General features: G+C 55.6%; 1 protein-coding gene across 1 annotated transcript; it reads right to left on the bottom strand.

Annotated features, from left to right (window-relative positions):
• Nucleotides 1–1,117: 1,117 nt before the first annotated feature.
• Nucleotides 1,118–25,986, bottom strand: TBX4 (T-box transcription factor 4; the record flags this gene model as incomplete). The annotated part of the gene is made up of 8 exons (XM_079726062.1): nucleotides 1,118–1,767; nucleotides 3,683–3,918; nucleotides 4,042–4,130; nucleotides 5,070–5,222; nucleotides 15,369–15,516; nucleotides 16,746–16,865; nucleotides 24,973–25,067; nucleotides 25,792–25,986. 8 exons carry the CDS (start codon nucleotides 25,984–25,986, stop codon nucleotides 1,118–1,120), a joined length of 1,686 nt encoding a protein of 561 aa, XP_079582188.1.

Raw genomic sequence — 25,986 nt, 5'->3', positions numbered from 1 at the left:
ATATAAATAGCTATTCAGCATGCAAAGAGTTTAGTGATTTCCCAAATTTGATTACAGAGTTCACACCAGCCACACGGACGGTCTGGTGACATTCAATGCTAAAGAGCTGAGCTCAGGACGAGATCCACATCCCTGGAGAAGAATTATCCTTGCTCCTCTGAGCTCACTGGCTGAATTCACTGGAAGAAATGAATGTTTTCTGAATTCTCGTTTTTATTTTTGTTGGGCTTTATTGCTCCAGAGGCGAGGATTTTCTGGGAGCAGAACAGGCTCTAGAGCTGCTGGGCAGCAGCTCCAGTGTGGTCTCCTGGGGACACTGCCAGGTCAAGTGTGCTTCCTACTGGCCAGTCGTAGGACGCAGATGGGCCCTGAGAGGTGAGTCTTGCGCACCGGAGAGGGTGAGGGTCTGTATCCTGGGGACGGAGGGGGAAGGGCTCTGTACGTTATAAGAAAACCTGAATGATGCCAGAGATGCTACTGGTTGTATTTTCCCTCCTCTTGAAGGAAAAAGCAATGTTTTAATACCCATCAGGTGGCACTTAGCCCATGACTCTCCCTCTAAACATTGTCCCTCAGACCTCAGAGCTCCGGGGATCAATTTCCGGGCCACTAACTGAGCAGCCAGCGCTCCTCTCCCAGAAGGGCTTCGTGGCTTAGCTGAGCCCACCTCTCAGGTGGTCTCACAGAATCTCTGGAAGCCAAAGGAGTGGGCCCCCTGCTCCCAAAACAAGAGTCTCAGCTCCCTTTCAAGGCCAGGACTCTTAAGATGTGCAGAGACCCCTCCCATCCCAGCAGGGAGAACCTTCCCCCGACCTCCCCTGTGGGAGAGACCTCACCACCTGGACTCTCCACTCCCATCCCACCCATGGGCATGTCAAGAGATATCAGATAACAATGGATCCAGGTCCTGCAGCCAAAATCACTTCCGATAGTGTGTTTTTTCCTTTGTCATGGCCTCAGTCGTTTGTCAGAAGATAGATGCCCTCCAAAGAAACGCTCACGCGCGCTCGCACCCCACCCTTTGTGATACCTTCCTGTGTTTCTTGGTAGTGCACGCCACCCTCAGAGGTTAATGCTGGGTCAACACGGTACTGGGGCTGTGGACGGGCCCTGAGAGTCATCCGTCAGTCCAGTTCTCGACAGTCCCCATTCCTGAATGATACTGTAAGGAGGCTTCCCGGGACAAGGAGAAGCTCTGCGAGTAGAGAAACTCGTTGGCAGCATTCAGGTGCGGCGAGGGCGGCTTCCGCTCGCACGCGGGGCCGGGGCCGGGGCCGGGGCCGGGGCCGGGGAAGCCCCGCTCCCTCGGGAAGGAGGCGCTGGGCCCCCGCTCTCGCTCTCGGACCTGAGACTGTGAGAGCTGATTGTAGACGCTGAAGTGGGCGCTTCCGGGCGGCTGGGAGCTCGGAGCCGAGATGGGGGGCAGCCGGGGCATCATAGTGGTGGCGGTGAAGTGCGTGGGGAAGGACTGGTAAGGCACAGGCTCCACGGTCTGAACGCTGTAGCTCGTGTACGGCGACACTGACGTCCACATGTTACAGCTCAGTGGGGGCGGGGGCAAGTCGTCCACCCCGGACACCCCGGCGATCTCGGTCCCTGAACCTGAGTACATGCAGGCTTCGCGTGGGGTCACCTCACTGCAGTAGGAGGCGCTCAGCATCTGCTGGTCGTAGGGAGGGGGAGACCGGAAATAATGATCCTCCCCCACTGCAGTGGGAGCTTCCAGGTAAGATCTTTTGCAGGGTAAGTCCAGGTGGCGGGCACTGTCTGCCGGAAGACAAAGAAACCTCAGGAAGAGCCATTTCTGCCAGCCCAGGGCCCCGACTACCCCCGCTGGACGCTAGGACAGCCCATCCTTGTCATTCAGGGCCTCCACTGCCCCACGCTACCACAGCACTCCCAGAACCATTTTAATCAGCTACAGCTTTTCAAAGGCGGCAGCAGCCAAGAAGTGGTCGGATCATGGACCACGCTCAAAGGCCACGGGGCACACTGCATCACTGGACACGGAGTGATGTGTTTAGCCAGGCAGTGTATAGCTTTGATCCTTTGCCACCCTGACTCTTGGGGATGGTAAGAGGCCTTAATGTGCACTGGCACTCTTAGGCTGGGCCCACCCTGGCCAAGGAAAGTGCTAGCAACTGCCAGCCCAAACCGGGCCCAGAGGCTACATCTGCCTGAATTAGCCAGGAAATTAAAGCCTCGATGCTTCAGCCTCAATCCTCCACTCCCAGGAAGGCTTTAGCAAGACAAAGCTACTCACAGGCACGCTCCTATTGCTTTTAGAGGAGGAAGTAAACCCTACATATGTTCAAAGAAGTCCCATCAGATTGTAATTACACCGATTCCAACATAACAGCGTTTACACAATTAAGAAATGGAGCTGTTAGTAAGTAAAAGGTGACTTGTACTTTTAAGGCTAAGCTAATACTGTCTCAGGAAAGATGACATTAACTGCTCCAAACCATGGATGTGTGTCTTTCAACATCCTCAAGCATGAGGGCTTGACTCTCTGGACGAGCATGGGCTCCCCTGGGATGCAGGGATGACCCAGGCCTGAGGACTTGGGCGGCAGCCCACTCAACGTATTTAAGAACACTTGTCCGGTCGCTTGTCTTGGTCTCCCTCCTTCTGTTTTCTCTAGGGATTCTCAACAGGAAAGAGGCCACAGACAGTAGGTAAATAAATGTGTTTGGCTGTGTTCCAATAAGACTTTATTTATGGATACCAAACTTTGAATTTCATATAATGTTCATGTATCATGAAACAGTCTTGACTTTTTTTCAACTATTTAAAATGTAAAAACCATTTTGTATGACTTACAGGCTGAACAAAAACAGGCAGCAGGCCAGATTTGGTCCAAAGGCCACAGTTTACCAGCCCCTGCTCTAGGTCACTAGTTCTACTGGACCTGGTGTGGTGGGTACTCAGGGGCCTGCCTGGCTGGTCCCTAGGAGCTGGGCCGAGAGAACATTCTGGATTGCAAGCAAAAGTCCCCAAACTCATTCCCAAGACAATTCAGTGGCCCTGTGAGGACCTCTGGTGTAATAACACTGATCATTCATATTTTATAGAGGGAAAAATCGAGACCTGGTACCAGAGCACATCTGGTTCTCGGCTCAGGGCTCCTCTTCCTCACAAAGAAGCCAGCACGGCCAAGTCTGTTGCCTGTCTTCCTGGTCCCCAATCTGCATCCACAACAGCTCCCTGCCACTTTCAAGAAGCCTTTGCAGATCTGGTGTGATGAGGTGGGGAGCCTGTGCTAGGGACTCCCTGTGTTAGGATGGAGGTCGCCTCCCTAAATGGAAACCTCGGGATTGTGATGCTTCCACCGCCTCCCACACCTAGAGCCAGAGCCTGGCTGACTCGTGTCCTCTGCCCACCCCGCTCAAAGCAGCACCTGGGGCTAGGGATGGGTACCGGTGTCTGGGGACACCAAGGCCGCAAGCTGCCTGTGAGGGTTCTGAGGGCTGCGTGAAAAGCAAGAAGCATATCCCTGCACTGAGCCTGGCCACGGTCCCCAACGCTTCAGGCTCGCTCTCCCAGGCCACACAATGACCAGGTGTGTGTGTGTGTGTGTGTGCGCGCGCACCCATGCGTGCTCACATGTGCAGTGGGGAGTGTTTGTGAGGAGAGTGTCACCCCCCGACCCTCCAGGGCTTCTAGACCAGGAGAGAGGTACCTCGTCTTTTCAGGCAGTGATAGAAGAGGCTGGAGTCCCTCTGGGCTGGGAAGGTGCCGAGGGGAAGGTCCTGGGGCTCAGCCGCAGCGAACTGCATGTGAGCCCCGTTCTCGTACTGGTAGTGTTGGAGCGCCTGGTGAGCCCCATGCAGGGGGCTGACGTCAGGCTTGGAGGACAGCTGGGTGGAGACGAGCCTCTGCCTCATGATGCTTTTGGAGATCACGGGATATTCTTTGCTGGAGGCGAGGGGAGGATAGTGAGCGGGAGACGGGAAGGGAGTGGAGATACCTTGAGGGTTACGGAGTCCCTGTGCTTGAACCCGGTCCACCCGCCCCACCCCCAGGCCGGAGCAGCCCCACCTCTGCAGCCGGGCCACACGCAGGTCACTGTCATCACTGCCCCGGAACCCCTTGGCAAAAGGGTTGTTCTCAATTTTCAGCTGTGTGATCTGTCAGGACAGGATACACGGTAGAGTCACTGGTGGGGGGAGGACTGGGCTGGCCTCTGGCCTCCTCCCCGGCCCCAGGCACGTTCAGAACCCCCGGCAGTGTCTGGGGAAGTTGCGTCTTGCTGAGGCCTCCTTGGCCTTGCCCTACACGTCGCCGGCTCCTATCCCTTCCGCTTGTGGCAGAACCTCTGGTTCTGTCTCCCGCTCCCCCGCCCGCTGTGCTACCTCGATTCAGCGCCTCCTCATCCTCTCCCGGGGGCCTGTAGCAGCTTCCCGTCCACATCCTCCCCCTCCAGTGCAACTGCCACATCAGGTTCTGCGTGGCTCTTCTAAATGCAAACCTGACTCCGTCACTCTTTTGCCTAAGATCCTTCCCTGCTCTGGCCAGTCCCACTGTGCAGATGTGAAAGCCTTCTGAGAAGGAGGGCGTGGGCAAAGGCAGGGGGGCAGGGGAGAGTGGCCCGGGCGGGGATCGGGAGGCAGTTTGGGATGGTCGGGCTGGGGTGAAAGGTGGGCCAGGACATGCCAGGACATGCCAGCGCCCTGTGACCGCTGCCTGGGAAGGGCCTCCGGATGGCTCAGTCACCTGCTCCCACACAGCTGGCAGTGCCCAGGGCTCCTCTCCCTGTGCCATCCCCTTCTCTCTGCAGGTGCAGAATCCCACCCGGGAGGAGAAGACTGTAGAACGAAAGGGCCCAGCACTGAGCCCCAGGGCAAGCTCCACGCTCCCGGCCTTTACAGTTGCCCGCTCCGTCCATCCCCAGCACAGAGACCACCGTTACTTTGCGCTGGGGGTTCAGGAATCTGGTCTCCTTTCCTGCACATCGCTCCACTTCTCACTGCTCTGCAGGGCTTAGCCGGTTCCTGGGGCGCCTGCCCTGCCTGCCTCCGCCCTGCTGCACCGGGGCTCCACTTCCTGCCTCTGTGCTGGGGCTGTACCTTGTGATTCTGGTAGGAGGTCACAGAGATGAAGGACGTTTCTGGGAACAGGTGGGTGCAGAAGGCTGTGTTTTTGGAGCCAAAAGCATTGTTCTCGTCAGCCTTCACGATGTGCAGCCGCGGCTGGTACTTGTGCATGGAGTTGAGGATGATCTGGAAGAGAAGGGTCTCTTCTGAGCTCCGGGTCCCCACCCTCTTGTCTTCGGTCTCATTCAGCTGGCCTGGGGCTGGCTTTCCTTGTCCTAAAAACCCGGGCTCCAGGGCCTGACCACAGGGGCTGAGCCCAGAAAGGTCCAAACCTCCCTTGAAGGTTGAAGAACCAGGCCCCCGGGCCCCACGTGGACTCTCTGCTCCAGCACCAACTCCTGGTCCCAGGACCTCCCGGATGTTACAGACCCTTCCGTGTGGAAATGGGGACATAACCATCTGAAAGCCCCAATGGACTCAGCACAGTGTAGTTGGTGGAATTCTGAGCTGTAGGCGAAAGTCCAGGTGCCACAGACGCACTGTGTGACCTCAGGCAAGTCCCTCGACTTCTCTGAGCCTCAGCTTGCAGCCCCGCAGGCTGACTCTTTCCCGGGCTCCCCCGTCCTATCCCACTCTTCTTCCCCTGCTCACCCCTCCCCACTTGTCTGGGACCTGCCTTTTGGAGAGTGGTCAGCGGTGGGCGCTCAGCCCCGCCTCTCACGTTTGTCAGCAGCAAAAGCAGCTTCACAGCCCAGGGTTTGCAAGATGGGGGAGGGGGACGCTGGGGAAGATGGTGCAACTCCGACCTGTTCCCTCGGGGCACTCCGTCCTTCCTTCACGGAGGCCTGCTGAGGGGACACTGGGGACACCCAGACGCACTCTGCCTTCAGACCGGTCCCAGGCAGCTCACAGCCAGGAGGGGAGTGCCATCAGGGACTAGAGTTCAAGGTGCCAAGGTAGGAGGAAGCCCAGAGGCCCCAGGCACCCCCAGCCCTTGAGGATGCCTGGGGCAAAAGGCGAAGAGCCCAGGAGACTTGGCCCAGAGCCCTGGGAGAAACACACGGTAGTTGCGGCCCCAAACCCACTCCATTTGGCTGTGCCCCACGGTAGCGCAGCATCATGTGCCATTAAAATGTATTTTTTATCGTTGACATTTACCAGACGTCCTTCCCACTAGAGGTAGGACCAGGCATTTGGGGCATTTTATCAGCACCGCTGCTTTTGTTAACCCTTTGGCTCCTGTCCTGGCTGGGTGAGGCTGGTCCCCCTCTGAGCTCCTTTCTCTCTGCAGGGAGTGCCCCTCCCTTGGGCTGTCTCTGCTGGCTCCTACCTTTCCAGGTTCCCAGGGGCCAGGCCTGGGGCTGAGGCTTGGTGAAAGATTTAACCCCTGAGTGACCAGAGTGCCAAGCAAGGGGCCCGAGCCAGGCCCTTCCGTGGCAAGCCTGGGCTGAAGCCTTCGTCTGGCGAGGTTCTGCTCTCCTCACACCCTGGGGACAGAGGCAGCCCAGGGAGAGGCTCAGCCAAGGCCGTGGGCAGCCCAGGAGCCGGGCTGTAGGCTCTGACTTTCCCCAGACTCCTCGGTTTGGCTGGGCAGCTCCGTCCAGCAGAAACTAGCTCTTCTGCACAGGCCACTCCTCACTCGGCCCTCAGTGACAAACCTCTGGACCCTCTTGGGGCAAGTATAGAGCTCCCCAAATCCCAAATCCCATCCTGCAGCTGGGGACCCACTGCCCAGCTGGGAGCCTGCCAAGCAAACCTCAGCGTGGGACTGAAGGGTACAAGTCCTGCCCGGGGAGGCCTCAACGGACTTCGTGTTCCAGGAGCCTGGGAAGGGGCCCCTCGGGAGAGGGGCTGGGGGTTGGGAAACACCTCCCAGACCCTTGAGGTTCCTCTGTCACCCTGCACTGTACCCACGCTGCAGGAGCCCACAAAGGACCCCAGTGCCCAGAAGACCCAGCACCTGACTACCCGGGAGGTAGCCTAGATGCCAGATTCCTGCCTGTGCACCTTTGCACAGGCAGTCCCCTCTGCTGCCTTGATCTTCCTTTCCCATTCTCCCTCACCTTCTAGGCCTATCATCTCAAGGCCCAACTCTTCCAGGAAGCCTTCCCACACTACTAAGGCCTGCTCTGAACTCCCAATTCTGAAACTTCCTTTCCATGCATTGTCTCCTTGGCTGTTGTGCTGCTTCCTAGCGGCTTCCCATTTCTTCTTGGCCCTTCAATTAAATTCTAACTCCTCAAGAGAAAGGGCCATATCTTTTATTCCTTTTGTACCTCCAGGCTCCTTTACTTCAAAACAGTAAGTTCGAGACCAGGATATGGGAGGAGAAGGACCTGGGCCGTGGCCACAAACTCTGTGTCCCCTCCTCCCTTGTCTTTCTTTGCTCACTAGAGACAGGATAACCTCTAAGGCACTTTTCAGGTCAAAAATAGTGATCAAACATGTGCACAGACAATCCTTCCATGATCACTCACACGCTCCAGCCCCCTGACATGCAGGGCTAACCCTGCATCAGTCCAGTTCTGGCAGGGGGTGGGGGGCGCCCAAGGGGAGAACACAGACAGCGGGCGGACAGAACCCAAAGCAGATGTTGCCGTCACCACGCGGTGAGGCTGTGCCGTCCCTTAAGGACACCTTGGGACAAACAGCAGCACCCCCCGCCCCCCGTTCCTCTGCCACCTGGGCAGTCACAGGCTGCGACAGTCCGGCCAGAGCCCTGGGCATCATCAGTCCCCTCCCCCTCACTGTCACCCGCCTCCAGGTCCAATCAGTGACCAAGGCCTGTGACTCCGCCTGTAAAACAAAGGCTCCTCCATCCCCCCTGCGCAGCCCTGGCTCAGGCCCCGCCGCCTCTCACTGGGCTCCGCGGCAGCCCCCTCCCTGCCTCCATCTACTTCCTCTCCATTTCACCTGCTACACATCAGATCAGGCCACTCCCTTGCTTAGAACCTTCTGGCTCATCCTGGAAGACTGCACATTGCTTGAGAGCAGGGCCCTTTGTATTTCTTCCTCTTGCCTCCCTTGTCCACTGCCCCCCCAAACTCCTGCCAGCATTTAGGGCTCAGTAAATATCTTAACTTCATGATGCCACCTTTGATGGCTCCCTCTTGCCCCTGGGATAAAGGTCGAATCCTTAGCCTATCAGACGAGGTCCTGGATGACAAGGGTGGAGAAACTGCCAAACACACCTTCTAGGAGAGGGAACCAGACAGGCTGGCAGGGAAATCTGGGAAGAGAGCAACTGCCAGACTTGCAAGGGCAGGTAGGGGCCACTGGGGAGTCCAATCCCACCCACAGAGAGGCCAAGAGAGGCCCAGAAGCTTCTATGGATCTCTGCCCACCAGCTGCAAGTCCTGAGCAAGCTCTTCCCCTCCAGTCATCGGGGTCCCCCATCTGTAAGGTGAGGCCTTCGACTAAGTGGTCCCAAATGCCCCTCCCGCCTCTGACAGTCTGGAACTTGGACAGGTGTGTGGAAGAAAGTCCCACCCATTGAACCAATGCAGACACAAAGTACAGCGTCGGTCCCGACGGCCTGGGAGAATGGGAAGCTACCTCAGTGACTCGCGCCCGGCTTTACTCGGAAGTTCCTCAGGCGCCGCATTAAACTGTTTAGCCAGAATCTCACATCTATATTTCTTGCAGAGGATGTTGGGTCAGATGGGCCAGCCACGTCAAAAAACCCCACTACATGGCTGGTGCCGTCGTCATCACTGTTCTACAGAAATGGGATTCATTATGTTCTGGCTACAAGTCAGAGGCCTGTTCTGTTTTCACAATTGTGATAGCGCCAAACATCCATCTCCTCAAGAGATCGCCATAGCGTGCTTGGCTAATGAGGCCCAGATTTATCTGTGCTGGAATCACAGCACATCAGGGCATGGAGGGACGGACAGACCTTCGAGATCATTCCAGTTCACCTCCTGATTGTAAAGACGAGGAACAGGACGCGAGTCGTGGGAACGTGACTTGCCCAAGGACACACAGCTTGCTGGAGATTGAATCCGGGGAAGATTCCAGATGGCCCTTGAGACAGCACACACTGCTCTCAACAACAAGCTCGGTAATTAAGGATAAGGTTTCAACCCAACACTGCAGGGGATGAGGATTCACCAGGCCCTGTCGCCCGTCGTAGAGCACAGCGTATCTGGATGCTAGCCACACAACAAGTGGGGCTAATGTCCGTCTGTCATATGTTAGAACCAAATTTCCTCCTGCGTCACATTTTTACTTTCTGAGATGACCTTCATCATCCTTCTTACCCTCTCCAGCCCCGCAAAGAGGTTTAGGAAAGAGATAGGATCTGCAACTTAGAGAAAAAAGAAAAAAACACAACAAAACTAAGACCGGAGGGACCCAAAGATTGGCCCGAAGAATATCCAAACTAGAACTGAGTCGGACAACCCGTCAGCCGACTCGAGAGGCCTGGGCCAGACAGGCCTGCGGCCTCACGCCCAGGGCAGCAGCCTTCCCACCTTCTCTCCCAGTCACAGCAATGACAGCCAGCGTTGACTGAACACAGCCTCTGGGCCAGGCCCTGTGATGAGTATTCTACACACATCACACAACTGATCTTTACAACATCCCTGTAAAGGAGGTATTATCATTAGCCCCATTTTAACAGGCAAGGAACTGAGGCTCAAGTGGGGGAAGGCATCTGCCCAACCTCAGACAGCGATGGGAAGCAGAGCCAGCATCAGCACTGCTCTCCGAGCCTTGGCTCATACCTGCACCCTGCGCCTGCACCCGTGTGGCTGGGGAGGGTGAGGCCCAGTCTGGAGCCGGACGGGTGGTCTATGTCCCAGAGCGCCCGGCAAGGCGTGGCGCATTGTCAGGGCTCAGCAAACATGGGAGGAAAAGAGGGAGACCAATAGTTCTGGGTCCCCGCTGGCTGCCATATGCTTTGGAGGGACATCAGCCCCCAGCGGAGGAAGTGCCTTCTCTGTCTAAATAATCTCCCCGTCAGTAGGTTCACTCACTCACTGCTCACCACCACTCACACTGCCAGGCACCAGGACACAATGGTGATGAAAAACCTCACGGTTTACCATCCAGTGGGGAAGTCACACAGTAATCCAAAAATCAAGCAAAAAACAGTGGTGAGAAAAAGTAGTGGACCGAAGACTGCATTGATAATAGTAACAAACAAGATGAAATAGCTTGCAGCAAATGTGTAGGACCTCGGGAAGAAAACTTGAATTCACCTTTGAAGGACAAAAATCAGACTTCAACAAAGAGAAAGGCATCCCTATCAATCCTCCCTAAGTAAATTTATAATTTAAAGTGATTCTAATAAAAATACAAGCAAGTTTCTTTCTCAACACTACAAGCTGATTCTGAAGCTCATATAAAAAAATAGACAAGACCAGCCAATAAAACTCTGAAAAAAAAGAGCAATGCAGGGGGACCAAGCCTGCCAGACACTAAAACATATTATGAAGTCTCAACAGTTAAGACACTGGCACACGAACAGACACAGATTCAGAAGGGGTGTTGGGAACCACTGGATAGCTCTCTAGAAAAAAAAAAAAGTTGGATTCACACCTCATATAGAATGCCAGAATAAATTCCAAAAGGATCAATGGTTTAAGTGTAATAATAATTGCATAAAATACTAGAAGAAAACACAAGAAAACTCCCTTATAAGTAAAGAGTGGAGAGGGGCTTTCAATTACTCAAAATCCAGAACCCACAGAGAAAAGACCAACACATTCAACCAACAACTTCTGTGTAGGAATACCACTATAGGCCAAAGCAAAAGACAAGTGACAAACGGGGAAAACATATAAGCAATTCGACATCCCAGATTAGGAGCGAAATCCTCCTAATTTATAAAAGCTCCTAGAATGGATAGGTGACTGAAAAAAAAATCTAAGAGAAAAATGAGCAAAGGATAAGGACCCAAGAGGAGATACATATATAAAAAAGATTAATCTCACTCATAATAAAGGAAATATAAATTGAAACTAAAACTGACATCTATAGTTCACCCATCAAACTGGCAAAGATCCAAACCTTTCTCTCCCACCATGTTCGTGAGGCTACAGTGATGGTGGGAATACACATCACGGGGACTCCAGTGGAGGGCAGAATTGCAAATTGCAAATCCAAGCACCCCTTGAACAGGCAATTTATCAGAAAGAATACTTGCCATAGGTATAAAACGACATATGTACAAGCCTAATCAAAAGAGCAAATATAGGAAAACATCTTATTCCTTCAATAAGGACTGGCTACATAATTAATGGAACAATCACATGATGAAATTCTATACAGCTGTAAAAAAAGGAATGAGGCAGCTCTACGTGACTGGAATGATCTCCATGATACACTAAGTTTACAAAGCAAGGTGCAAAGTGTTTATAGTATGTTACCTTTTGTGTGGAAAAGAAGGGATTTGAGACTCCGTATTCTGCCTGCATATGCAAAAAGAAACACTGAGAAGAAATTAGTAACAATGGTTACCTGTGGCCAGAGCTGGAAAAAAACTAGATGGATGGGGAACCAGGGGAGGGAAATGCCTCATTGCAGATGTGTTTTATTTATTCATTGATTGATTTTAAAACCATGTGAATGTATTTCCTATTCAAAAACAAATTTGACAAATAAGTATAAAATTATAACTGTGGTAAGTACTTGGACAGAAAGGTGCATGGTGCTCTGTGAGCATATAATGGGGACCCTGAACTGTCTCCCTGAAGATGTGCATTTGAGCTTGGATTCCAAGGCTCAGCAGTAACGAACTAGGCTAAGAGGCCTGTGGCTGGAGAAGGAAGCACACTGAGGGGATGGTGCATGTGCCATTTTGTGGCCTGGGAGCCCACGTCCCCAGTCCGGGGCTAATTTTGCCTCTGGAACAGTGAGACCTACTATGCCTGAAATCAAAAGCTAATCTTCAGGCTTCCCTGGTGGCACAGTGGTTGGGGGTCCACCTGCCGATGCAGGGGACGCGGGTTCGTGCCCGGGTCCGGGAAGATCCCACATGCCGCGGAGCGGCTGGGCCCGTGAGCCATGGCGGCTGAGCCTGTGCTCCGCAACGGGAGAGGCCACAACAGAGAGAGGCCCGCGAACAGCAAAAAAAAAAAAAAAAAAAAGCTAACCTTCTACCTTGGCAATCTGGGAGTCCTGAGACACAAGAGTTGGTGAAGACGGCCATTCCCCTTCTCTCTCTCACACACACACACACACACACACACACACACACACACACACACACACACACACACACACCCTCACTGCAGCCATCCCCTCCCTGCCTCCAGGTCAGGAGAAAAGTAAGACCCACGTGCCAGCCACCTCCACGTCCCGCTGCAGGACGCAGGCCCCACCCCAGTGAGGCCCTCTTCAATTTCCCGAAGCAGCCTCTCTTCCCATCACGTGGTCACCTGGCACAGGACCCTGCTAGGGGTGGCAGGGGTTGGCGAGTAGGAGGGGAGGATGGCAGGCACCCTCTGTAGCCAGTGGAGCCACAGCAGTGGAGCTGAACTGGAGCCGCCCAGCCCGGCCCCAGCCCCCTGATCCTTTCTGCCCCTGCTGCCTGCCCGTCCTCTGCCCCTAGGCTTACACCCAGAACCCAGGGGTCACACCCTGAACCCTACCCCTCAAGAACAGAGGGCTTTCCTGGACTCACAGCAAAAACCCACAGGAGTTTTCTAGTCAGAAGCCAATCCTGTCTTTTCAGAACATGTGGCCCTGTGGCCTGAGGGGCTCCTGGACTCTGGACCCTTCTCCTGGGGGAAGTCTGCAAATGGGAGACAGCTGCTAAAATCTCTGAGATACTGTGAGACCCAAGGGGAAAGTCCACAGTCCATTTGGCTGGAGAAAGTTCCCTGAGGTCTGGAAGCTTTTAGGGAAAATTGCAAGTGTGGAGGTGAGCTGTGCAGAAGGACTTGTCTGGGGCAAGTTCCCAGTAGAAGATGGCTCTTTCCCAGGCTCCTGCACCAAGAAGGGTGACTGGGAGAGCTCGCCAGTCCAGGTGGCACAGACCAAGGAGCAGAAAGCCAAGGTTCACATGGGCCACTTTGCCTTGATATGTCGAGGAAGTTAGCTCATCCTCCACAGCCCTTGCCTGCACGGTCAAAGGCTGCTCCCTCTCCAGGGATGCTCCAAATTGCTGAAGATCTGACAGCTCAAGCCGTGGGTACGGAAAGACAGTTGGAGAAGCCAAAGGAGCGCGGGACTAGGCATCCGAAGGCAGGGGTCCACGCTCCGCTCCTGTACTCCCAGCTCCTGAGACAAGCACCTCATGTCCCTGAGCCCTGCCACCCCACAAGGGGTGTTGTAACCAACAGACTGCACATGCTGGGTAAATTCGGGGATGGGGAGAAGGAAGATGCTCTGTACCCGAAGCCTCCAGGGAGGAAGCTGAGTTAGTATGGGGAGTGTCCCTCCTGCCGGGGAGAGGAGAGCCCCAGGCAGGCACGGCGAGTGTGGCCAGGGGCACCTCCAACGTCACGAGCCCAACAAGCAGCCCCACTGGCCCAGACTCAAGACTACATGCAAGGTTACTGCAAACCTCTTATGGACTCCAGCAGAGCCACCACAGAGGCAAGGCAGGCTGGGAAACCTACTGCTGGGCTATGAAGGCCAGGTCTCCTGATTCCCAAAACTCCCAGCTTTTCAACCACCTGACTCTCTCCGCTGCCCCATTCTGCAGGGGCCCAGGGAGGTGGAAGAGTCCTCAGAGGCATCCCTGCAGCTGGGAACCATGATAGCAAGCTGTGCATCCAAAATTCTCCAGAGCTTCGATTCCCTGGGTACTTCTGGTCACTCACCCAAAGATCCAGCTTCCACCAAGCTCTGTGTCCACCCCAGTGGTCTGTCCAATGGGGTCTGCGTGTGTGTGCAATCGTGGGCAGAGATGTGGCTTCCCACCTCCCACCATCGAGGCCCTCGCTAACCTTTTGAGGTTGATCCCACAGCCTGGCCAAGCAGAGGACGCCAGGTAGGAGCTGACCGGGAGCAAAGTCTTGGCCAGAATGGGAGGCCCCTCTGGCCCTTGGTTAAACGACCCTGTGCTCTGAGAGGTGGGGGCTTGGCTGACCCTTCCCGTTGGATGGTGGCTTGTCTCTGCCCCCCGGGAGAGGCTGGGGCTACATGAGTACACGTCACCATGCACACCTGCATGTCTCTGTCACACACCCAACGGCATCTGCCTGCCCTGCACGGGAAATCCCATGCTGCTCGCAAAACAGAGAAGTCAGGAGTTTATTATGTTAATGAAGCATTCTCCTAACTGCTGGTTTATAGATCACCAGTGACCCAGGAGAGAACTGAACAGACTCTGAGAAAATGAGAACTGAGAGCTGCTTGCCAGTTACACACCAATCAATCAGAAATGAAGCATCACTGACATTTTCCATAAGGAACTATGATTCACAGAGTTCTGATTTGCACACAGCTCCCCAGAAATAGAACTGAGGCATGAAAGAGGCACATGCCTGCACAGCGCCCACCCGCTTCCCCCACCACCATCCACATGGACGGTATGAGTGTTATGGGTGCAGCCGGGGCAACTGCATCTAGGAGCCTCGACTGCACCCGCTCCGCCACACCCCACCCTGCGTTTCCAGGGTAACCATGGGTAGCCTAGAGGGGCGAGGCCTGCTCCCTGGCAGATGATACCAGGTCCCTAGGCTTCTGTTTGCCACACACTTGAGCTAAAGATTTCCACATAAAAAGCTTTTGTGGGCCTGCCAGGGACAGACGGGGGAAAGAATTTGCTTCAGCAGCCTGGATGGGGCATCAGCAGCAGGATCCCTGGGGCTCCAGAATCTCTCTTGTGACAGCCAGGTCCCGGGCAAGGCCAGGAAGGCGCTGACACAGGAGCCAGAGCGAGGCCTTCCCTTCCAGGGCAGGTGGCTGCCGGGCCAGGCAGACGGTACGCGCCAGAGACAGGCTTCAGAACTCATCAGTGACTCTTTCTCAAGAAGGTTTACTTGTCTTAGGCTCCAGCAAGGCCAGATTTGGGGAAACTGAAGCTGAGATTTGGTCCATCATCGTCGTTTTTCTCATAGTTGCCATTTATTTGGAGCCTCTCAGGCACAAAGTGCCTCATGCGTAATCTCTCATTTAATTCTCACATGGTCATCTCCATGTTCTAGACAAGGAAACTAAGGCTCAGAAAGGCTAAGAAACTTGCCCAAAGTTACCCAGCCAGTAAGTGCTAGGGGAAGGATGTTCTGCTGTGGGCCTCAGACCTTGTGCTCCTTCCACAAACCGGCCTGGAGCTGGATCCCGAGAATGGGTTCTCCAGATCCCAGATCCCCGGACCGGCCCATCCCCAACACTACCCCAGGACTCGCCCTCAAGGCCGGGCAGTCCCATGCTTACATGGCCGAAGGGGTCCAGGTGGTTGTTTGTCAGCTTCAGCTTCTGGAAGGAGACCAGCTGCCGCATCCAGTGGGCCCCAGTGGCAGGAGAATCCGGGTGAACGTAGAGCCTTCCGGGCATGGCCGGCTCAGCCTTCCCTGCCACCATCCTGCCAACAGAGCACGGAGAAGCCAGAGCAGTTGATTGCCCTGCAGCCTGGGGAGCCCAGATTCCCTGTCCCCTCTGAGAGCAAATCCCCAGAGACCTGAGAAACAAATCACCGATGGTCCTATCAGACTGTCGATTTAGGGCTTTGGGGGTAAGAGGGAGCACAGGGGAAAGTGCTGGGGAGGGAGAGCCTTTCTGAACCTCCTGTATTTCACTGCAATTAGAAAGAGAAAGATTACAGAGACGTGATTTACTTGAAGGAACGGGGCTCATCACAAGTATGTTGTGGGGAGATGTAGGCACGTCCATGTATGTGTTATATTTACAATTTGTAAATGTTATAAGTTTGGAGGTAGCTTCTCAGAGGATGTTGACAATTTTCAAATTGCTTGCCCCCAAAACAAACATAAGAAACGAACTGGTAGCCGTCCCCTGAGCCAGAAGCTGCTCTGAGTGCTATTCCAGCCCAGAGACAGAACAGAGACAAGCCCTTGGCAGGACCTGACCACCGAATCTGGCCTCCTGGGTCCAGGCTCTGCAGCCCTATTACTCATCCACCGCTGAGCCCACGTCCCGGACTGTGGATTCATTCAGCCCTCTGTCTCCCTGGGCGCTGTCCTGGGCTCTGGGGGCAGACAGGGTACTAATGGGATGGCCTCAGGAAAAGCAGCCCAGCGGTTTTTAACCCGGTCCCAGCTTGGTTTCGCCCTTCAACCTGACTGCTCTCTCTGGATGGGGGACACAGCATAAGAGGGAAGGCTCTGCGGCCAAAGGGCAAATGGGTGGAGGAACAGGAGAGAGGCGCCACAGCCCAGGTAACCGGGCCCTAACTATGGAGTACCAAAGCCCCCCAAGGAACGTGGCTTCCAGCTTTGCCCCCCCTCCCCGAGCACAGCACTGCCAGAGCCTAAACCTGCCCGGTGCTGGGGCTCATCTGTCATCCCCAAAGCACAGGCACCCACCCTGTTCGTTCACAGCTGTGAGGAGAGCACAGACCCTTGAAATCCACCAAAAGCCCGAACACCGCGGCTCCTTTTCAGCCCCAGCCCCTGCCCCACCAGCAGCAGGTGTGCGGACATTTGATGACCCTGTAACCTCAGCAGGCCCGGTGCCCAAGGCTGCGGATCTGGCCAGTCACTGGGACTAACTGGTAAGTCCCTGGGCCAAACAGCAGGTGGGGATGGGTGTGCGAGTGGGAAGGCGGGTGATGCGAGCGTCCCGGGTCCTTACCATTTGTTGTCACAGAACTTGTAGCGGTGGTCATCCGCGGGGACGATGTCGATCAGCAGGATGTACTTGGTCTTGGGGTTCATGCCTGTGACTTTTACCTTGTAGCTGGGGAACATCCTCCTGGGGGAAGCCGAGAGATGACGCAGGGGCGTGGACGGAGCGCCGGGAGGGGTGGCACCGAGCGGGTGAGGGCACGGAAGGCCTTAAGAGGCGCCGCCCCTTAGCGAGAGGTCTCGGCACTGGTCAGAGCTCTGTGACCTTGGCTAAGTTGCTTCCCTCTCTGGTCAGCCTCCCCCTCTACGAGGAAAGGGCTGCACAAGCTGCTCCCTCTGAGCCCCTGCAGTTGTCAGTCTGTGCCTGCGAGCAGCTAAAGCACAGAGACCCTGGTCAGGATGTGAGAGGGTCTCAACACCAACCAGGCTGCCTTAATCTCCCTCCTGTCTGTCATCCATACACAACGAAAGTTCTGGGGTGGGGTCGGGGGGCATTACAGGGGCCCAGAGCAGAAGACCTGGAAGTCCCTGTCAGCTGCTTCCATGATCAATGAGATGCCTCCTCTGGGTCATGTCTCTAGGGAAACCCCCAGGCCTCAAACCAACTCGTAGGAGAGCAGGAGTGCTGCTCGGTCTCTGGATGCCTTCTGTGTGTTTAGCAGAGGTGTTTATCCCTGTGGATGCCTTGCCTGGGCCCGTGCGCACTAACTGGGTGTCGGGGCAAGTCAGTCTAGGAGCCCTGAGGAGTACAGCGTGGATTCTAGAACCTCCCTGCCGTGGTCCACAGCCTGGAACCACCACTGACAAACCATGATGCCTGGGGCAGCTTGCTTGGATCTCTCTATGCCTTGGTTTCCTTATCTCTAAAATGGGACTACCAATCCCATAGGTCGCTGTGTGGATTAACTGAGTCCCCTTGCAGCTCTCACCACTGACCCCCACTGCACTCCTTCCTCCGCAGACCAGTGGTATGACCTACCTCTATGAAAACAGAGTCGGCAAAAAAGCAGAAAGTTTTCCAGGTCCTGCAGCCCATGATGAAACTGTCCAGGACCCTGAGGCTCAGGGAACATTCTAGAGAAGAGCTTCCTCAGACCCCTCAGCACACCAAACATACAACAGCATGTACCCATACCTGCGGGGTGCCCTCCCCTGGTCACCAGGTCCCTGACACCGGACTTCCTCAGAGGGGAACTTCCTCAGTCCTCCTCAGATGCTCCCACCCCCTCCTAGCTGATCTCCCCCAAAGATGTCCCCAAGAGAGAGGCAGAAGCCAAACCTAACTGAAGACACTGAGGCCACTGGGAGCCAGATCCCCTGAGCTGGTAGAAGCCCAAGCAGTCCACTCTGGGAAAGCCATCGGGGGGTCCTCCGGCTCTCATGAAGCTGAGAGACTGCATGGGAACCCTCAGGAGAAGCGGTCCTAAACACCTCAAACAGATGATTGGAGTCCCCCATTTTGTCGACAGGGAACCAGCTTACCTTGACAGAGCAGGGCTTCCAGAGGGATCCAGGCCCCCACAAGGTGGCAGACCCTACAGCAAGCCCAGGCCAGGACCCTGAGGTGGAGGGTGCCCCAGCCCGTGCACCCTCTCTCGCTGGAGGGCAGGCCCATGAGTGCTGCGGTGGGCCAGGGGTGTGGGAGCTGTGTGACCATGTGTGTGCACGAGCGCATGTGCTTGCATACACAGTGGAGTGCGCACGTGTGTGCCTGGAGAGAAGAGGGCAGTTCTAGAGGCAAGTCTAGGGACTCATAAACCGTGTGGAAGAATTTGTCTCAGATGTCAATTGAAAGCGTTTTCCAATGTCCACCCAACCCCCTCCCCAGGAACCCAACGCTGCCTCCTGCTTACCAGCCCCCTGCCCAGCCGGCCTGGGGGCACAGCTGGAGCCTGCACCACCCTCTTCCTGGCCCAGCCTCTCTCCAGGTGGGCCTAAGGCTGAAGGGGAGGGAGGCAGCGGTTTGCTCAGCTCCCGCCTCCCTGGGGGAAGGCCAAGAACCCCGTCCCCTGCAGGCTACCATTTTGTAACCGCTACAGAAACAGCCACAGAGTGGGGCAGCCCTGGCTGGGCTTAGGGTTGGCCTGGTACCAGTGCCCTGCACTCAGCCTGCTTCTCCTATAATCACTCCAGGCGGCGACAGCAGAGGGCAGGCACAGCTCCCCCCAGCCAGCGTCCACAAAGGGGGCCGGGAGAAAACTGCTCGCTGCCACTTCAACGGTCTTCATAGCCTAGGCTGAGAGGGGGGTACGGGGTCCTGTCCTTGCCTTCTACCCGCTGCTGTACTTCACCCCAGCAGCTCAGGAGGCCAGGCGGACATGACTAGTGCTTTTGAGAAGGCTGGCAAGGAGCCTGTCCTCGGCCTCCCAAGGCATGGGGCTGGTGTCCTGTGATTTGGCCTCTCCTGGAAGCTGACCATGGACCAGATTCCTGACGGATAACAGCCTCCAGGAGGTATTAAGGAAGTTGGGGCCGGGAAGGAAGGTGTCTCCTAGCCACTGCCCTGCCCTTCCCTCTTCCTAGGGCAACTGCCCTCAGAAATCAGCAGGGACGATGAGATCTGTGGTTTGAATGGGGAGTTCAAAAGTCCTCTGTTCAGGCTGAGCTGGCCTGAGCTGGCCAGGTGAGCACCGCTGCCTTCATGGAGACAGGTATCTCCGTCTCTGTTAGCGTCCAGTTTGGTGGCTGCTTCTGGGCCATGGAGAACACACCCAGTGGGGACCCTAGGCACTACCATTTCCTCACCTAGCGGGCTCCAGAAGGATGAAGGTCCTGCCTGGTGTGCGGGAAAGGCTACGTGTGCAGCTGAAACACACACTCCTCCAGCCTCACAGGCCTCCTGCCCAAGCTGAGGGCATCTGCCCTTGGTTCCAGAGGGTCCAAGGTTGGAGCCGAGAGGCCTGGCACGGGAGTATTCACCAGGCGGGCAGGCCTCAGGAAGCTGAACTGGGAGCTGTGACTTCCTCTGGGCTCAGCCCGCCCTGTAAAGGTCTTCTCTATTGAAACAGATGAAACCATAGAGTGAGTTGTAAATTGCTTCTGTGACTTAGGACCAAAAGAAAATGTACCTGAAAACCATCACCTATGGCGGGGGTGGGGGGCGGCGGAAATGAACACCTCAGTGGGACAGGGAGGGAGGGCCAAGCAGGGAAGTAGTGACTGCGCAGCCCGTATCCCACTCAGCCCTGCCACCGGCCAGCGCTGGTGGCCGTGAAACCCTGGCTCCCTGTCCTCAACACCCGGCAGCCACCCAGACCCCTGCTCGGCGCGCCCCTCCGCACCCCTTCCCCGTGCCCTGCGCGCCTTCTCTCTGCGGCCCTGGCGCCCTCTCCCGGCTCTGGTTCCCCGCCCGCCTCGGACTGCCGGTCCGCAGGCATTTGGGGCGCTCCCGGCCCTCGCGGAAACTGCTCCGCCAGGGAATAAACAAGCTGCCTGCCCCGCCGGCCCCGGGAGGAGATGAAAGCCGGGGGGGGGGTCTCTCCTCTGATCATGAAACAGGCTCTGAAAGGGTGCGGGCGTGGGGCCTTATCTACTTCATACTCGGAAATGGTTTTAGAATGAACTGCTAAGATAAGCTTCCTTGGACGTTTCTGCGTGTTGGAGTCTTGCGGGGCGCCGGGCAAGGGTTTGGGGCATTTTGATTTTGGCAACAAACCCGTAAAGACGCACTGAGAGAGAGGCCAAGTAAGTTTCAGCTGGGCTCAGAGAGCCGCGGGGCGCCCGGTCCCGGCCAAAGGGGTGGCCAAATTCAAGGTGCTGACCTATTCCCCCCCCACCAATCCATGCGGGTGGGGGGCAGGAAAGAGCGAACCGAGGGGACCCCCCAGATTCTCTCCAATTAGCAGAGCCCCCCAACCCCAAATCCACCACATCCCCGGCTTCCTCAGGGGGATCCGGAACCCCAGGAGCGGCTATATGTGCCTTCCCTGAAATGTAGGTGCAAAACCAAATCGAAGGGGTGAGAAGTCTGGAGAGGGGATTCGAGGTGGGGAGAGGCGGTGACTGGGAGGGCAGACAAGAGGGATTCTGGGGGCCGCTAACGTGCTGTTTCTTTATCTGGGTGGTGCTAACACCAGTGTGTTCATTTTGTGAAAGTCTGTAGAGCTGTACAATCAAGATTTGTTCACTTTTCTGCAGAAATGTTCCACTTCAATAAAATTGATAGTAAAAAATTATATGTGTGTGTATATATCATGAATATGTGTACATAAACACATACAGAGGCCCGTGGAGGCCAGAGTTTGAAAGGAAAGGGATGCAGGAAGAGGGTAGGGGTCCACAGAAAACCCCATCCATTTTCTATCCCTAGTGTCTTGGGGTCTTAAAGAAGAATTCTGGGTGTGTTGGAAAGAGGCCAGGGCCTAGCAACTAAGGCTAAGTTTGGGGGTGGGAGGTAGGGGTGCCGTCTATACTGAGACCAAAGCTTTTGTGGGCAAATGGTTTCTGAGAGCAATGACAGAGCTATGTAATTTATTTCCACTTTACACACACACAGAGTTCTCCACTTCACTCAAAGCATTTTAAAGAAATATTTTCCCTGAGGTGGGGGGCAGGAGAGAGGGTGTGTGGAATGGATGCTGTTCTGGAAGGCCAGTTGCTTCTCCCAGATTTTTTTGAAGACACTTCCTTCTGATAGACTTTTGCTTTCAGAAAATACTTTAGAAAGAGATCAAAGCACTCTCTCCCCAACCCACTTTCCCAGTGTCTTCAACCCTTACTTCTCTTATCACCCACGCCACTGGGCTCTGACGCTCTGTATACAGAGCAAGGGCAACTGGCTTTGAAGCCCCGGATTAAGCCGGGCCAAATCCTTGCCTCAGAATAACAAACAATACAGGTTCAACAGGAGTTCTCATCAGTAGTTCATTTTTCAAACACAAATTCACTGTCACTAACACAAGCAACATTGAACTCAACAGGCTATGAAGGCTGATAGTGGAGATTTATCTGGTGGCAAAACCATGACCTAGGAGTACAGCACTCAGACGGTTAGGAAATTTTCATATTGGGGAGGTTTATATTTAAATTTTGTAGAGCTCACTTTTATCTGTGTTTGGGAGAAAATGCAGTTTCTCACATGTATCAAGCTTGGCAGGGATGTGAGGAAGCAGAGAGGGCTCTGTTCTCTGCAGTTAAGGGCATAAACTCTCTGGGTGCAGGGGCCTGAGAGAGACGGAGACTGGCTAGGGGAGGCTGTGGCCCCATTATACACCTGACATGGGGGGACCCCGAGCATTCAGAAATTGATGGCTTGAACTGTGGCTGGCATGTTATTCACCAGCTCAAGTTGTTTGAGAGTTCAAAATCACTATCCAATGAAGGGGACCCTTTTTTCCTTTGGCCTTCAGCTCTTCAAGGGCTTAAGGCAGCGGCTTGTGACTAAGGACTCATACTGGCTTGAGAACATTCGGGCTCCTTTGCTCCAGCCCCCGCCCCCGCCACCCCCGTGCCTCCACGGGCCAACCAGAGAGCAATCATGCCCCTAACCAGCCAGGGTCTCTAGGGCAGAGCAACAACTCCACCTTGAGCAGGCCCCCATAAACAAGCAATCAAGGGAATTTCTCAAAGTTAGGGGTTTGTTCTGGGGGGAGGGGCATCACTGCTTGGCTCGTGTAGACCTGGCAGCTGCCTAACTCTGCTTCTATGGGCAAGAGCCAAGTGCCTTCCCTTCTCAGGGGCTGGGTTTATGTTCTCTTGGTTCTCCTCCAGCTCAAGCGGTCTAGGAATCTATGATTCAAGGTTCAGGAGAAATGTCCAGGCCATCTGCTGAGAAATAGAAGTGTCCCAGGAAGTTGATGGTAGAGACACAAAGAAGAGGACAGGGAGAGGCATTGGACAGGACACTGAAGGGCCACAAGCCCGAGCAAAGCACAGTGCATTCCAAGGCTCCATGGGAAGGAGGCAGCGGGGAGGAGGGGGACACGGGGTCAGAGGGGTGGAAGTGGTCTCTGAAGTCAGTGGGCAGCTATGCAGGAGGAAAAAGGGTCTGTGAGAACCGTGCAGGCAGGGGATAAGGCTAGTGACTTTCCTAAGGACTAGACCTGGTGCAAGGATAACTTTCTGCCGGGGAAAGACTGCGATGAGTCCCTCATTGGCCAACATCGTCATGGTCATTTAAAAATTATTATCATCATTCCCTGAGGCCTGTCTCTAAGCCTCCAGGGATGTGCCTCTTCTGTCACTAGGATCAGGCACAAATATCTGCCTGAAGCCCGTCACCTCTGGAAATGTGTGTGTGTGCACGCGCATGTGTGCACTCGCGTATGTGTGTTGGGGAAGGGAGGGAGGAGGACCCATGCAGGTGCAGGAAACCCCACTGAGGAGAATCACAAATGCCTTGTTTGAAATGGCAGAGGCCACGCGTGCCCAAAGAACAGGCTGGCCCTTCATTTTCAAGAGACAAGGTTATTTCTGCTGCCCCAAAATGGAAGTTCTGGATCCTTCTCTTCTTTTCTTCTCTACATCCCAGCAGTAACAAGACATAAATCCCCTCTTCCCACCTACAATCCACTCAACAATTTACCAAGCACTGCTCCTAAGGTCTCTGGTTTGAGCCTCACAGTAACTGAAAAAGGAAGGACGGCAGGTAGGTCTACAGTCACCACCCCGCTTCACCTGACACCTCTGAGCCACAGGAAGCTTGGGGACTAGCCCAAGTGCACACAACTAGGAAGAGGCAGGCCTTGTGACACCTGGTCCCCACTGTCCTCCACGACTGTTCCCCCACCAGGTTCCCCAGCGCAGCCTCCGTCCCCATCCCCAAAATGCAGCAAACTCAAGTCCTGACACTTCCTAGTTCCTTCTCCGATAGAGGCCTGGGTGGCCCTGCCACCTCCCTGACTTAGGCAAGAGGGCAGCCGAGTGCCCAGACCCCCTCCCCCAACAAAACAAAGGAAAATTTGCAAGGCCTGTCAGTCAGCAGACTGGAAGGACCCAGCACCCCTACTCTGCATACAGCAAACTGCCAGCTTTTTGTTTCCTCTGACCCATTATTCCCTAAGCAGTTCAGCAGAGCTCTCTAAAAAGTAGAAGAAAAACGCTGAGTAAATGCCAGACATTTCTCTAATTATGATGAACAGTATTCGCTAGCATTTATTGTGTGCTTACCTGTGCCAGGAGCTGTGCTAAGGGCTTTACATGCAACTGTATAAGGAAAAACCTATTATTTTACAGATGGAGATGAGGAAAGGGCATAGACTCTAAGGTACCTGGCCTGAGGGTTCCACAGATGGAAGTAGGTGAGTGGAACGGGTAGCACCCCCCCACCGCGAGGTCTGACTCCCCATCCCCGGCCCGTGAAGCGTCACCATCTTATTCCTCAGAAAACCCAACTATGGGTCCACTGTCAGATAAAGGGGCATTTTCACAGCTAAACGGTACCCCGGGGACCAAAATCCAGTGTGAGTTTGTGGAGGAGGCAGAGTGCGGGGGGACGGTTCTGAACCTGAACCTGAACCTTCCAGCTTCTCCATCTGCAGCCATCTCCCTTCGCCTGGTAACCGCTCTCCTTGCGATTCCAGCCCCACCCGGGGCGCACGGCCCCAGCGAGTCTCCCCATCATGCCCTGCTCTGCGTGTTCCTCCTCCTTCCCTCTCCTCCCGGCTCTCTCCCACAGACACCAGCACGTTTTAAAGATGGTTCCACTTTATAAATCATCCCTCTCTGGCAGCCACCCGAGGGCTACTCCCCAAACAACACACACACAGGGCCCAACGGTGCCTTCGCCTTGGCCGAGGAGGGTGCTGGCAACTGGCGGAGCGGCACCCCTGGGATGAGAGACTTGGGGTTCGAGCTGCCCCGGGAAAAGTAATGGAAATAGGAAAACATGGTCCCATTCCCCTGTCCTCAATCTGTTGAGGGGCATCTCCGGGTCCCCAGTCAATACAATCCTGAGAAACCCAGAAGCTCCCCAAAAGGAGGAGGACAAAGCAGCCCCCCAGGGGCCAAAAGTGCTGGAGCGGGGACCTCCAGCAACCAGGCCCTGTTTGCGTTTCATTTGCATATCACTGCCCCTCCCCTCCCTCCATCCTGCGCCTCTCCCTTACGGTGTCGCCCCCTGCGGGCTTCCGAGGCCAGTCCCGACGCTGTGGCCGGACCTGGAGCTAAGGCCAGAATGGCGGAGGGGATTCCCGTCGCCCCCTGGGCTGAAGACCGAGAGCACTGCTAAGGAAGCCCCTGGAGCTCCCCACTGCCCCCATCCGTCCTCCCCCCGCCGAAGTAAAACCAGCGCTGACCTGCCCGCCTTGGTGATGATCATCTCGGTGCCCGCCTCGTGAAACTTCTTCCAGAGCTCCTTCTCATGCAGGCCCACCTTGATGGTCTCGATAGTCTAGGGATGGGGGAGAAGGGACTTGTGTCGCCCTGCCCACGGCTCCATGCGGAGCCATCAGAAAGGGGAACACAGACCCAAGGGACCATGCAGGACACTGCCAGCCCCAGGCGCCCAGGCCTCGAGATGTCGTTTCAAAAAATTATTCTGTACCATTGGTGAATTTTTAAAAATTTAATCAGTGGCTGAAACTCCCTTCTTCGGAGCCGCACCTACAGACGGGCCCCGCAGAGGACACACTCTTACACAAACATAAACACTCCACGTGGCCCGACGTAGCCACAGGCTTGCGGGCACACACACCCTCGGCCAGAGGCGCGCACCCGCAGACACCTCCTGCAGACCCGCACAGGCAGAGGGCGTGCACATGGTCACGGTGGTGTCCCCTCGGCCTCGGAGCTCGGCGGCGGCTCCCGCAAGCACCCGGCCAGGGGCTACTCACCCCGCCTGGTCCCAGGCTTTTGTCTCCGCCCTCTCAGGGTCGTCGGAGCTGGACTGTTTTCCTGGGCTCGCTCCGCCGCGGACTCCCCTCCCCGGCCTGTCCCAGAGCAGCCTCAAGGGCTCGAGGTGGAGGACGGACGAGGGGCAGAAGGCGAGCCCTGCCCAGGGGAGCGCGAACGGGCGGACACTCCTGCCCGCAGTGGGGCAGTTGACAGACACAGGCGGCCCTGCAGACAAACCGACGCCCGACCTCCACCCGACGGCCTGCCCGGCCCGGCCCTACCTGCTCGGCGGCGGCAGCGGTGGCGACGTCGGCGCCGGGGCCCGGGGGGCTGCCGAACGCGGCTCCGCTGAGGCCCGGCGCGGCCAGCGCGGGCTCGGGGGCGTTGGCGGTGTTGGCGGCGCTGGCCTCGCCGAGCACCGGGCCCGGGGCCCGGAAGGCCTCCTCGCTCTCCGACAGGCCCTTATCCTGCAGCAT

The sequence above is a fragment of the Hyperoodon ampullatus genome (assembly GCF_949752795.1).
Source record: "Hyperoodon ampullatus genome assembly, chromosome: 19".
Lineage (NCBI taxonomy): Eukaryota > Metazoa > Chordata > Mammalia > Artiodactyla > Ziphiidae > Hyperoodon > Hyperoodon ampullatus.
Note: the sequence above shows the minus strand (reverse complement) of the source record. Positions and strands in the feature narration are given on the sequence as shown.